At 22.6% G+C, this 15,935-nt stretch overlaps 1 protein-coding gene across 1 annotated transcript; it reads left to right on the forward strand.

The window, feature by feature from the left end:
- Window positions 1-3,681: 3,681 nt before the first annotated feature.
- Window positions 3,682-6,462, forward strand: LOC113847397 (pimeloyl-[acyl-carrier protein] methyl ester esterase-like). The gene is made up of 4 exons (XM_027476486.1): window positions 3,682-4,380; window positions 5,547-5,639; window positions 5,727-5,794; window positions 6,161-6,462. Exons 1-4 carry the CDS (start codon window positions 3,748-3,750, stop codon window positions 6,318-6,320), a joined length of 954 nt encoding a protein of 317 aa, XP_027332287.1. The 5' UTR covers window positions 3,682-3,747; the 3' UTR covers window positions 6,321-6,462.
- Window positions 6,463-15,935: the final 9,473 nt, after the last annotated feature.

Consider the following 15,935-nt stretch of genomic DNA (forward strand, 5'->3'; position numbering starts at 1 on the left):
TTTTTCATTTTATGTCTGATTATGCACTGTTAGAGTAATTATAAAAAAATAATTTAATTCTTTATAAAATTATGAAAGATTACAATATTATAATTAAGTTAAAATATTTAAATATTGTTCTTATATTTTTTTTTATTAATTTTAATCATTATGGGTGTTATTAGTGTGAGTATGACCATCATTTTATAGCAGAATATATGAATATAGTTATTAAAGGAAGTATAGAGTATACTATAATAATAATTTCTTTATTATTCTTGTTTAATAAAAAATATGATTTAATATTTAATTTAAATTATTTATTGTTATGAGAAAGTTTTCAAAAAAAATTATAAGGTATACTATAATAATTAATAAATATTATTATTAGTCTTGTTTAAGGTATTCTGTTACACACTTTTAGAGTAATTATAGAAAAAAAATTCTTATGTTAAGCTTAATCAGGAAGTACTTAATATAAAATATGATTTAAGATTTAGTTAAAATTATTTGTTATTTTTCATTTAAATTATTTTATTGTATTAATATTTTTTTATTATTAGAAAGTTTTTAAAAAGACTTATAAAGTATATTATAATAATTAATAAATATTATTATTCTTATTTAAAATATTTTATTTTATAACAATTTTATTTTTGATTATATACTGTTAGAGTAAACTCTAAATTTTAAACTTTTTCGTGTCAACATGATTAAGAATCATATAATATAAAATATAATTTAATATTTAGTTTAAATTATTTATTTTTAATTTAAATTATTTTATTATATCTCTAATTTAAATTTTTATTATTATTAGAAATTTTTTAAGAAAAAAATATTAAATATTACTATATGAATATAGTTATCAGAGTATACTATAATAATAATTTTATATTATTATTCTTGTTTAATATAAAATATAATTTAATATTTAATTTAAATTATTTATTTTTTATTTTAACTATTTTATTGTATCTCTAATTAAAATTATTTTTATCACTAGAAAGTTTTCATAAAAAAAATTAAATATTATTCCATTATTTCTCTAAACAATTATTTTACATTCTTATAGAGTATACTATAGTAATAATTTTATATTATTATTCTTATTTAATATAAAATATGATTTAAGTTTTAGTTCAAATTATTTATTATTTTTTATTTAAATTATTTATTGCATACTAATTATTACTCTATAATTTTGTTAGATAATTATTTTTTATTTTATTATATTTTTGAATAAAAAAAATTTTATTATTAAAAAGTTTTCAATTAGTAATTAAAAAATTAATATAATTAAACTAATTTACTTATTTACTATTAAAAAATTAAAATTAAAAAATATTAAAAAATTTATTATTTTTTAAATTCTTAAAAAATCTTTCTTATGCCACGTGTATAGAGGTGGGTTAGGTTTGTTATATTATATAGATATAGATGTAACAAAACGTGCTAACTAAGTTCTTAGCTAAAAATGACTATAAAAAATATTTTTAAAATTATGAACAAATATGTTTAAAATATAATAGATATTATTATTCTTGTTTAAGATATTCTATTTTAATTTAATTTAATTTCTAATTTTATGTTTGATTATATATTATTAGACTAATTATAAGAAAATGATTCAATTTTTTTAAAAATTATAAAAAATATTCTTTCGTGTCAAGCCTGATTAAGAAACCTATAATATAAAATATGATTTAATATTTAGTTTAAATTATTTATTTTTTTATTTAAATTATTTTATTTTATCTCTAATTTAATAATAATCTTATAATATTATTTTTATATAATATATTTTATGATTTAATATTTATTTTAAATATTTATTATTATAAAATAAATTTATTTAGTTTCTGATTATGTACTGTTAAAGTAATTATAAAAAAAATTCTCATATCAAATCTGATTAAAAAACATATAATATAAAATATAATTTAATATTTAGTTTATATTATTTTTTTATTTAAATTTATTTATTTTATCTCTAATTTAATAATAATTTTATATTATTATTCTTGTTTAATATGTTATATGATTTAATATTTAGTTTAAATTTTTTATTATTATTAAAAAAATTTAAAAAGAATCATGGATATACTATAATAATTAATAAATATTATTTTTTTAAAAAATATTTTATTTTAATTTAATTTTAGTTGTAATTTTATTTTTTATTATGCACTGTTAGAGTAATTATAGAAAAAAAATTCTCTCATAATAATATAAAATATAATTTAATATTTAATTTAAATTACTTTTTATTTTATTGTATCTCTATATTGAAGATTTTTTTATTATTAGAAAGTTTTGAATTAGTAATTAGAAAAATTAATGTAATGAAACTAATTTATTCATTTATTACTAATACAGTTAAAAATAAAGAATATTATAAAATTTATTATTTTTATTATTTTAAAAATTCTTAAAAAAACCTCTTTCTACGTATAGAAGTGGATTAGGTTTAGTATATTATATAGATTTATTTCACAAAATTATTTATAATATTATAAAAAACTTATATTAAACTCAATTTTTAAGATTTAAAAAATTACTAAAAAAGATAATTTTTTTATTAAACATAAATAATTATTATCTTGAGAATATAAAATTATAATAAATATTATATTTTTAATAAAAAGTATAATATTTGTAAGTGTTTAAACTCAATTCTAAAAAATTTAACAAAAATGTGTCAATAAAATTATATATATATATATATATATATATATATATATATATATTAACTCTAAACGATGAAGTTTAAATTTAAGTATAATATATTTAAACAAATATTTAATAATAAAAGTTTAACTTTGACGAATTATAAGTATATTTTCTACTAAAGTATACACTTTAACATAAAACAATAAATTAGATTCAAAACCAAAAAAAAGAAAAAAAAAACTCAATATAAAATACCAATGAAAATAATTGAACGTATTATATTTATCAATTATATTATTTAAATGTGAAATGGTTTATTTTATATTTTAATTACATTTGATAACACAAGTTTATAGTTTTATTTTTAATAAACCAGTAGAGATGTTCAATAAAAAAATAAAAGAGAGTTTTTAGTAAATGAGAAGCTACTCAAGTATTGAAAATAAAATTTTAATAATTTTTATTTTTATCTTAATATTTTAAATAATTTACACTCATATGAAATAATATTAACTCATTTTTTAAAAATATTAATTGTATTTTAATTAATTATAGGAGTAATTATGTTCAACCATTCTTATTTAATTAAATAGATATTAATATTAAATGGAAGTTTTATACGTCGCTGCTTTATTCGTAAAAGAAAAACATTTTCCTATATTGATTAGAAGAAGCTAGAAGCAACAGATGCGATGCGAATGCAGCCACCGGGTCATGGAGAATGCTAACAAATTCCATTGAAAAAGAGACGACAGTAATTGTCCAAATCACATATGTGATCCTTATTCAATCAACATTTTTCTCATTAAAATCCATTTCTTTCCGCGCCTCCACCGTTTCATGCCCTCTCATGTCGTTTTTCTATTTCCCCGCTCTCCTTCGACAATCACACCCCTCCCCGCGCAGCCGCAAAAACGACAACTCCGTTCGCCTCATAAACGGCACTATTATTTCTCGTAACTAAATTCAAATTGAAATCGTAGTTAAATAGCCGATTCTTCTATCTCCTTTCCATTTTACTCTTATTTTGTTTCTTTGGAGTTTCTAGAAGCTTGTTCGTTTGTTTGTTTGTTGCTCCGTCTGCAACTATCTGTCATGACACAGTGCTTATTCAGCTTAACCGAAACCAGAAACCGGTGCTACCGGTCATTGTTCTCAGGTTCGGGGCTCCGTTCCACAATCGCTGACTTAAAGGACGGGACCGTAATGCATTGCTGGGTGCCGAAGACCCGAACCGAGTCGAAGCCGAACCTTCTTCTGATCCACGGGCTCGGAGCGAATGCGCTGTGGCAATGGGGGGACTTCATACAGCACGTGACGCCGTTGTTTAACGTGTACGTGCCGGACCTGGTTTTCTTCGGAGGATCGTACACTCAGCGAGGGGAACGGAGCGAGAGGTTTCAGGCGGAATGCGTGATGCGGGTGATGGAAGCGAACATGGTGAGGCGAGTGAGTTTAGTGGGGTTGAGCTATGGTGGGTTCGTGGGGTACAGTATGGCGGCTATGTATGGTGATATGGTGGAGAGGGTGGTGGTGTGTGGGTCAGGGGTGTGTATGGAAGAGAAGGATATTAAGGAAGGGCTGTTCCCTGTCACGGATTTGGATGAAGCTGCTAACATTTTGGTGCCCCAAACGCCTCATAGGCTGAAGCAGCTTGTGGGCTACACCTTTTTCAATCCCCCTCCGTTGCGCTGGTTGCCCTCTTGCTTCCTCCTTGATTTCATTGAGGTATTTATTTATTCATTCTTCTATTTATACTGTGCTGTTATATGCTTGGTGTATTTTACAAAAATACTGGAATGCATTTAAGCCTAAAAGGTGACATATTTTTATTATATTTAATTTGTGTTTAGGTTATTTTAGAAAATTAACTAAACTGTAATTTTGGCCAATTTAGTATTTTGGTTATGATCCTTTTAGTGTGATTTTTCGTTACTTTGTTTAGTTCTTAAACTGGATATGGATAACCTATTGTATTAACCTTGGGGTTGTTTGTTTATCTGTAATAAGTTGACTTGATTCTTCTTTCGGAGATTAATTCCTTTTGATACCTAGGTAGTATTTGGTAGAGGCATATAAGATATTTGTTTGGTATGTCTCCAAATGATTATAACAAAATAGAATATAAAGTTAAAAATGTGATATATTTTTAATCATGGGACAAAAAATTACTGGGTTTCTTAGTTATATTTTGGCTGGTTCGTGTGCCATATGCTTCATAAGATGGTTAGACCCACGACTAAACTGAATTTTTCTCTCTCGTCACTTCTTAAAGGAGTTAAGTACTTAGGGGTCTTTAGGTGAGTATTTATAAATTTGATCTGAACGAATTTAATTTTGTAAAATTTTTAGTTAAAAATGAATTTAAAGTGACGTGGTTTATGTTTAAAAAGTTTTATTTTAAAATTATGTTTGTTTATAAATCAATAATAACCAAATATCAAAATTTTTTGGGTTAAATTACATTACAATTAAATAAATGAGTTTAAGTGAGAATTTAATGCTAAACTAAACATATCAATTTGGTTTAAGGGTACTTGACTAATTTAGTTAATTTATTGAAGTCAAAGATCACCTAGTGGGATTGTTGTTGCTACTTCGTTTCTGTTCTTAAACTGGATTTGGATAACCTTGTGGTTATCTAGTTTTTGGCTGTGACAAATGGACGTGATTTTTTTTCCATTGTTACTTGGCCTTCCGTGAAACAATTGGATTGGTCTAACAATGAGACCTCAAGCGTGTTTATAGGAGAAAAAGAAGAGTCTGGTGTGTATGTAGTAATGTGCAATGGTTGAATTAGATGATGTTTCAGCAGCCATTTTAACTAACTAGAATGTTGTATACATGAATATGTAAAGGAGCCAGAGTGGGCTAAAATTGGTGAATTTGGGTAGGCTATGTGCAGGGACTATGAACAAGAAAAGAGAGAATTGATCAAAGCCATTGCAAAGGACCGAAAACTTTCTGACATCCCCAAGATATCTCAGGTTCATTTAAACTTACCTCTTAGTTGGATAATCTATTGCAACTGTGTAATTCTTATATTAAAAGGATTTGTGTCATTTTCCATGCAGCCTACATTAATCATGTGGGGAGAACATGATCAAATATTTCCTTTAGAACTCGGCCACAGATTGAAAAGGTTAGTAACTCTCTTATGATTTTCTCTTTTTGCGCCCCTTTTTGGTTAACTGTATATCATATCTTTTTTAATCTTTTGAAAATAAGATTCTGGAAGGAATTACATCCAAAAATTAAATTTTGGAATCAAGAGGAGGTGTATCTGTTGTCATTTTTGAGTGTTTATTTTTATTCCCATTTAAAATATTTTGTCTAAAATATAACTTTTTTCTCTCTTATAACTATATTAATAATAAAATATTTTACATATTTTTTCAATACATACGAGAGTGACAATAAATACTCTCAAAAAAGGTGGTATCACCGCCTCTTATTGTACTTGTTACCATCATTTTCAACTTCAGAACTCATTGGATTTGTGTCATAGGCATTTAGGGGACAATGCTCAACTAGTGGTCATTAAGAATGCTGGGCATGCTTTCAATGTGGAGAAGACCAAGGAGTTCTGTGCGATCTTGAAGTCCTTTCTTGTGGATTTTCAGCTACCAGCAGAGAGCTCACCTTCTAAGTGGCAAAACCTCAACTGAGTTCAAACACAGAACATGAAAGAAAATCTACTCTGATGTCAGAAGAAACAGGTACCCGGGAAAATGAGTGATTTTGTTTTAACACATTCTTTTTCCATCTGTCTCCAAAGCAGAGGCTTATTCAAATAGTTCAATGCAAAGATGTTCATAAATAAACTTTGATCTCTTATATGTTGAATAAAAGCATCATCATGATTTTTTGTGTGCTTAATAGAGCCAGATATATTGAAAGTGCAATGAAATTAAAGAGATATATTAGGATATAGAGGAAGTTTTCAAGCATCGCTAATTTTTACTCAGGTTTCTATCATTTGTAACTAGATGAATTACATCATGCGAATATCAACGTGTCAATCAGATACGACAACAGATTATCACAATCTAGTTAATGCTAGAACTTCTGAAAAATAATTATGCATCCAGTACATGAACATGACATCTGATTCTCAAAGTGGACCAAGCAGAATTTGTATTCATTCCAATTCCAAGAATAATTTTTGAACTGATGGTCAACGATTGACTTTCAAGTAAACCTATAAGTCAAGAAATTACATATCGACGCTTGAGTTTGCTACATTTAGACCATAAAAAGTTGGATGATGTAATTCGTATTTGAAAATAAAGATGGGATTACTTGATTCAGAAATATAATTGACATTCACTAGGCCTCGCCATGCCTATCAAGCGTGTGAAGATGATCTTTATTCTTGAAATGAAATTAATTATTACCTTTAGTCTTAAATATAATATTTTATTTTTGGAAATTGGTTATGATTCTTTTTATAATTTTTTTATAAATTATTTGCTCACAAAATATCTTTAATGGAGACAAAGTAATTAATTAGATGAAATAGAGTAAATAATGGGTCTCAATAATCAACTGATCTACCCAGTTGTCAAAGAGAAAAATTAATTGAGGTAATCGTAATGTTTAGAACTTCACATGAACAGGTATTACTAGCCATAATCTTCAATATGGCTTGTTGCAATTTCTTATAGTCTGGATTCCATAGAAGCCTTACTTCGAATCGATGGATCATTTTTTTTGGTCTGAGCATGGGTGGATCATTTTTTTAGTATTCCTTTTTTCTATGAAAATCTTTTAGAACAAAGAAAATAAAAAATAAGGTAGTATTTTTTGTAATTTTAAAAATATATTTTCTCAAATCAATGGACTCCTGATTTTTTTTTCTTGTTTGGTGTGATGTGATGAGAAATAACAAGAAAATCTTCGGATAGAATTCACTAAAATTTTCAGTTTCTGAAAAATTCAGTTCCACTTTGCAAAGAAAATGGCGAGAGAGAGAGAGAGAGAGCATTCTTTTAAACTGCCCATCATCTTACTCATTTTTAGTATAGCTTTCTCTTCCCAAATTCAGAAAGAAAGAGCTATATTAGGCATTAGCAGTTACTTCATGGAACTACTTACATAGATTCACTGTTTTAGCGATTTTACTGTTAAACATAGGTGTTCTACTCTTTATTAACTCACATATTGCTGGTTACAATTGCTAATATAGGTTTCTTTGACCACTGAGAAAACCATTTTATGTAATAATGGGGGTTTGATGATAATATCTTCTGGGGATCTTTCTTCTTTACACGACAAAGACTAGGACATTTTAAAGATATCTCTTTTGTCTTGATGATCCTATATCAACATTGATCATAAGTTTAAAGCTTCAATTTTTTTTATAGTAAATGTTAAATGATTTAAGTGAAGAATACTTGGTTGTACAAGAATGATAATTTGAATTAAAACCTCACATGGTCATGTAAAATAAGGTTCAAAATTGAAATAGTCGCCATAATTTAAATTCTCTAAAATACAAAAGTTGAAAGCTTGAAAATTGATGATAGTTATAAAACTTGTTCAAAATGTTCAATATGTATTTGGAGTATAGATCCTTTGCAGTCGGAGGAAAAAAAAAAGATGAATATCTATCAATTTTTTTTAAAATTTAAAACTTAATAAAATATATAAAAAATGAACTATTGGATAATGAATGCAGGAATGAATATGAAAAATTTAATTGCAGAGGATCCAATGGTATTAAAGGAGGCCTCAGAAGGATTTTGTTTTTGTTGAAGGCTAAGATAGATTTAAACCAATCCAAATTGCTTAGGTCATTAAGAAACAAAAAGCTACCTAGCCCATATAGTATTGATTATGTCTTTCAATTTTAGAGCCCATTAACTATGTTTTTATCCATTCACTTTCTGTTTCTGTTGACAAAGAAAAAACAAACGATAACTTTCTCTGTTTCTTATTTATTTATTTTTAAGAAAATGACTTCTTAAAAGTTTTAAATAATATTAATTATTATTATTTAATTATTTCTCTATTTTTACTTAATTTTTAAATACTTTACTTTATATATTTATTATAAATAAAAATATCAATAAATTTCATTAAAAACTAATTTTTTAACATAAAAAATATTAATTATATTTTTAAAATTTAATTAAAATACCGACAATGTAACAAATTTTATATTTCAACTCAGTAATGAATCGACGTATCAACATAAATTATGAATTTTAATAAAAAATAGTATAAAATTATATTTATAGTATATTTTAATTGATTAATTATATAAAAAAAGTTATATTGACGGTATATTAAAATTATATATTTTTTAATTTGTATATATCTTCTTATGTAGACAAATAAAACACCAAAAAAATTAAATACTAGATGAGATACTATAAAAAAAAAAGTATCAGTAAAAGAAATAATTGATATGAACTTAATTTTTTAAATAACAACATTTTAAGATGAATTAAAAAAACGAAAAATAGCATACTAGATTTGCACAACAGTTTTGCTGCTTCTAACTTTATGTAGTTTTCAGCCAATAATTTCGAAAAGCTGACAACGTGGAGTTGGCAAGATTTTTATTATTATTCCGACAGGTTACAATCGTTGGCGATGTCATGTTTCAACCAATTGAATAATTGCACACCTAAATGTAAGCGATTCAATCATTCTAGAAGGAGGATTATTATTTGAAATTTTGTTCTAAAAATATAATAAATATTTTTTAATTAAATATTATTATTATTATTATTATTATTTCAGCTTTTAGAATTAATAATATCTTTTATTATTAGTTTAGTAATCTTTCTAATTTACAATTATTTTATTTTTTAAATATATATAATTTAATAATTAAATAAAATTTTATATTTTTAAATGATTTTATATTGATATGATGAAAATTTTAAATAATTTTAAAAAATATTTTAATTTAATTCTTCAACCACAAAATTATTCTAAAATGATTGAAATTTAATAATTTAAAAATATAATTTATTTTAAAATAATACTTTTATTTTATAGTGTAAAATTTAATTATTAATAATCAATAACATAAAAAAGAAAGTAATGTCAAAGAACAATGAATTCAAACTAATGTTATCTAAATAATTGATTATATGATAACTATATATTATTATAAAATTACATAATTTAATATATTAAAAAAATGTAACATTAAAAAATAATGTATTCAAATTAATACTTTTAAACATTTGATTATATGATAATTATATATTATTGTGAGAACCACATAATTTAAAATCAATAGGAATAATAATTTCATAATGGTGAGATCAAAGCTAGATATTACATAACAGAATAAAATCTAAAAGTTACTATTAGAGTATTGGTTGTAAATTTATGATTATCTGTGAAGGATTGATTTTTTATTAAAGTTTTTTCCATGAACTCTAAGAATTTTAAGGATTAAAGTTAGTTAATAATTAATATTATATGATGTATTATTATTGTTTTAAAACTTTCAACATTTTGACTAGTTTCAAATTTATTGTTGAGGTTCACTTAACTCTTTAAGCTTCTTGATTTACTTCCTTCGTCCTCACTAAAATTTTGCTCATATGACTTTTGATGCTTCTATGCAATTTTACAATTGTCATGATATTTGTATCGTGAAACTCAATTGTTGTAGTCATTACATGATCAAACTTGATTGGCATAGTTCAAAGAATTTTTTTTCACCAACTTACTTTCAGTAATCTCATATCTTTATACCTTCATCTTATTGACAAGATTTGTAACACTATAAAATTATTATTCAACACTTTTTGAGTTAGACATCTCATATTTTTTGTATTCTCTATACAAAGATTATAATTTAAATTTTTGGGCTTTCTCCACTTCAATATATGATAACTTCAAAATGTTTTATTCTTCTTTAGCAATTTTAACATTTGTTAATTTGGCAAAAATTGAGTAATCTATACATTGGTAAATTTAGAAAAACACCAATTAATCTTTCCTTTGAGTTGCATCATCGACTCTTATTATTAACTCAGTTCAATAAAGTTTCAAATATTGTAAACTTTTAAATGAGTAAATATTAAAAGTTTTCAATAATTATAATTAAATTTTTTATCAAATTTAGACCGACCATCCAATATTAAAATTAGTTGACATCTTTCACTCTTAATTTTAAGTTGAATCTAAGATATATTTGTTTTTTAGTCTGATGACACTTTCTCATGTTTACAATATCCAATCAAGATCTAACAAGCTTTGATACTAATTTAATGATATTCAAGCACTATTATGACAAACTCATACACCACAAAAGAGTTTTACTCTAAGACTTTGGCCTTTTACAAGCTTTACAATGAAATATAATAATAATTTTAGAAATAAATTGATAAATAAAATATAAATATTGGATTTCATAACTTGATAGCCACCATTTCTATTTGTGACTTTAACTTAATCTAATATATTAATTACAAAAACTGCAAAAATAGCTGTAAACTTTCTTGATTGTGAATCTTTATTTTTATATTTATAAAATTTATTTTAATATTTTATATAAAATTTTAAATTTCCTACCAATATCTTTGTCTATATAAAATTTATAATATTTAATATATTATTTATGTTATTTTAAAATAAATTAATTTTAAAATTATTATAATTTTATTATTTTGATATATATTATTTGTAGTTATAGAGTTATTTTAAAATAACTTTTTAAAAATTAAATAGTTTAAATAATTATATTCTTCTTATTATTAATATTATTATATGATAAAATAAAATTTTTATGTATTGCATAAATTATAAACTAGTAACTATAAATAATTCTAAATTTATGTAAATCACTGCCCTCTGTACATGTTTCTCCATTGTCATGATAAGATTTCGTAAATTATTTTTTTTATTAAAATAAATAAACTCTAGACATTCTAAGATCCTTTTTATACTTATTCTTATTGAGTAAAAAAATAGATAAACAAACACATTTGATTGCATTAATAATAAAAGTTGACGACAATCGAGGAGTTAAAGATAAAAATGTATTTATTAATTAAATATTCATTTATTAAATTTTAAAATTAATAATTTTATATGTTTGACTTTTAAAATAAATTACAAAATTTTCTTGTCCTACATATCACAACTCGCTGACAAATGATAAGAGGTCACAAAATGAATTACTCAAGGCTGAATTTACTTCCTATATGGGTTTTAAAATATAAACTCAAGTGCAAGGTAAACATATATTTTAAACTTAAATAGAATTAGTCAATAAAAAATTAGTTGAGAAAATATTTAAATAAAATAGGCCAAAAAATTTCAAAGTCAATAAGTTAAACTTAAAGTTTAAAATTTAAATTCTATATTTCAATAAATTAATTGGATTATCACATTTATCGATCAATAAATGATACATGTTGACAAAAAAAATTAATTAGATTAAAATTATTTTATCCATTGATAATTATTTAAAATTTTATATATAAATTTAAAGGCTATTGAATATTTTAAATGTTATGAAAAGTTTAATTTTAATATATCTGTTGATATAAATGTTTCTACACTATCAATAAATTAAAATTTATGATGAATAATTTTTTAAAATTAATAATTATAAAAATTAAAAATTTTCATTAATATAATAATACACCATATAAAAAATATTTATACTATTAATTAGTGCATCTGAAAAACTTTTAGTAAATCCCTTATTATTAATAGATAGCATCCATATGCAATTAATTAATAAAAATAATGTATATGTCACCTTTATTTAATAAATCACGTTTGTTATTCACTAAAACCTATATTAATTTTATTTAGTACTAAAAATTATGCATTACTACCTCCTATTCTTTCTATTATCCAATTAAAATTATAATACACAGGCTAACGAATGTATTCATTATCTTTGTTTTATATCAAAATTATTGTCAACTTTCTAAAATGATATCTACAATTTTTTTTCTTCACAACTGAGTAAAATATTGGAGAATTAAGTAGAAATAAGGAGATACTTTAAACATAAAAAAAAATATTTTTAAACTTATAAATAAACAGTAAAGTAAAAATATTTTTTAAAAAATAGATAAATGAAAAGAAACAAAAAATATGATGATATTTTTCATATGATTATTTAAAAAAATAAAATACAATAAATAATAAAATTATTTATTGTAAATTTATAAACATATATAAAAATATAAATATAGGGCTCAGCTGTCCCCTTTAATTAATGTATTTTGAGACGAGTTGTTGGTCGTTGTTAATTAATTAATAATTAATGATATTTTTGGAGTTACAGCAATAAGTCTTCAATTGAATGAATGGATGGAGGTTAGAGGGTCCTAAGAACATAAATCCCAAATTAATAAATATTTTTAAATAATTACGTTTATACTCTAATACTCTTAATAAGAGTATTTTAATAAAAAAAAATGTTATAATAAAATTCAATAATTTTTAGAAATATGTGTGTTATCTTAAATGATAGATGGTTTGTAGGAAATGACAGATAATTTAAAAGAAAATAGTAATAACATAATTTTTAAAAAATTTTCTTAATTATCTCAATTAAAATGACATAAGAACTTATTCATTTTTCTTCTATTTTTTATACTCAATTTATTTATTTCATATTTTTTTTCCTCGTACAAATATAGTGACTCTAGTGATAAAGATCAGTCTCATACTTAAAATGAGTAATGAGAAAAAAGAAATTTGAGTTTATTTTTTTATTGTGAAATGAAAATTTCTTGTAGAATATAACTGCAAAGATTTTTATAAAAAATATTTATGTACTGTCATTTAGTGTTTTTTATAATTCTAAAATTTCTTATTTAAGTTTATTTCGTTTTACATCAAGAGTGTCCTTCAATTGACAGTTGAAGACTTTTCTTTTGAAGCGAAAAGATTGCTAAAACGGGTATAGACTCTTTCAATAATTTTTTTTTTCATATATTACTGCTAAATTATTTTATCAAATTATCATAAGAAAAAAAAAGTGAGTATTTAATAGACTTTTTTCTATCACACTCGCACATAAATGCATTTCATATTTGTTATATATCTTTTTAGAAATGATCAATTTCTTTTTCAGAACTTTGAAAAACTTGTACAAAAGTATTTTTCTTAACATCTACATAGTTTCAAAATTTTCTTATTATGATTTTCTCCACCTAATAATTTACTTAGCAAGTTAGGAAGAAAAGAAAAAAGAATAAATAAAAATGTATATTTATTGAATTCTCACCGTATATTTTTCTGGTCAATATTCGTTGACTACTTGATTCATTTTCGGTGCAAAGCTAAATCCAATTATAAAATTAAGACTTTTTTTCAAAAAAAATAAATAAATTGAATATGCAAAATTTTTAACCAGAGTTTTCAATGTAATATGAGAGTCTAATATCTAACATCAATTTAATACGTAGTATACAGTATATAATAATAATACTATTGTATGTAGAATTCACCATGTGTCATTTCTACAGATGTTGTTTCCTCTCTTTTATAAAATTATTTTCACATATTTATTAGAATCCTAGTTAATAATCCGTTAAATTCACGGGTATATATATAATTTAATAATTAAAAAATAAACATTTATCTTTTTCAAATAAGTATATATAAAAGCATGTGTAATAAAATTATTTTTAATTATATTTTTTTTAAAAATAATTTAATTTAATTTTATAATACAAATATTATCATCAAAATAATAAATATTTAACAAATTAAATAATTTTAAAATATAATTTATTTAAAATAATATTTTTATCATATAATGTAAATTTTTTAGAAAATATTTATTATTAATATATATTAATAATTATAAATTTAAGAGATAATTCTCTTAAAAGTAAAATATAAATTAAAAAATAGAAAATAAATAAGATCATATGGTAAAACTTATATGTAAATATATTTGTATTTTTAAAATAGCTTCTAAAAAGGATTGAACAATTTATATGTATAATTTTATGTTAAAAATATGTAATCGTAAAAAAGTACACATATTTTATATACTGCAACGGAGAGAAGAGTAAAATAGTTTTACATATTAATATTAAAAATAAATATGTTATAATTAAATTTAAAAAATAGTATTTGATAATAATACAAATTTAGAGAAAAATTGACGAAAGTTATATACTTAGCAATTTCTAGCCGAGAAAGGTTTTTTTTTTTTTTTTTGTATAAAACTAAATGTGCATAAATACTGAGAATATTGATTGAGAATAATGTTGATAAAAAATTGAATATTATAAATTTTATAAATATAAATAGATATTTGCAAGAAATTTAAAATTTTATATGTTAATCATTTTTTATAAATATAAGCATATGTACAAAATCATTTAAAACTTCATATAATATAATATGAAAATTTTTATAAGGATAAAACATAAGTATTCATGAAAAATAAAAAATTATACAAGATAATAAAAAATTTAAGTAAAAATTTTTATTTAAAATTTTAAATAAAATTAATAAAAAACAAGTAATTAAAAAGTAAATAAATAAATAAAGTGTACTTCATTTATTTTTTAGTCAATTTTAAATAAAAAAAATACACATGACTAATTGTCAAAGAAAGCAACCTTCTCGATCGTCTCATTTCTTAGATAGAGTATTCTTTTTTTTAATATAAAAGTTGATTAAATTTATTCCAAATATAAACAAGTAGAAAAAAAATAGAAATGCAACTAAATCAATATTAATTATTCAACTAATATAAAATAAGGTTGGGATTTCATTAGAGTTTTCAATAAAGATTATTAGTAATATTAAAAGTCATATTTTTAATAAAATGTTATATGACTAAATTTTTATTTTGGTTCTCAAAATTGTAAGCATTAAATATTTTAGTCTCTGAAATTTTAAAAATATTACATTATTTTTTACTTTTATTTTTGTCAGACATTTAAGTCCTTCCATCAAAACACTACTAATAAACAGTAATAACGTACTGAAATGTTATATTAAATGACATGTATGTTATATATATATATATATATATATATTAGTCATTAAAATTATCACTCATCAAGTATTTTAGTTTCTAAAATTGTCATTGACAAACATTTTAGTCCTAGTTCTTAAAATATTCCATTTACCCATCCTTCTTTTTCATTCTCCATCACTAAAAACTACCATTGACGAACAACATTTACGTTCTTTGTTGGTGGCAAAGGCATTGTTTAAGGTGCTATTAGGACAAAATTCAACCTTAGTTTTGATTAAGGGGTGGAAAGTGATCTTGAATTTGACTATTCTAAGTTGTACTTCTATTTGTCTCAAATGGTGGC

This window comes from Abrus precatorius, unplaced genomic scaffold (genome assembly GCF_003935025.1).
Source record: "Abrus precatorius isolate BTA unplaced genomic scaffold, Abrus_2018 Scaffold8, whole genome shotgun sequence".
NCBI classification, from domain to species: Eukaryota; Viridiplantae; Streptophyta; class Magnoliopsida; order Fabales; family Fabaceae; genus Abrus; species Abrus precatorius.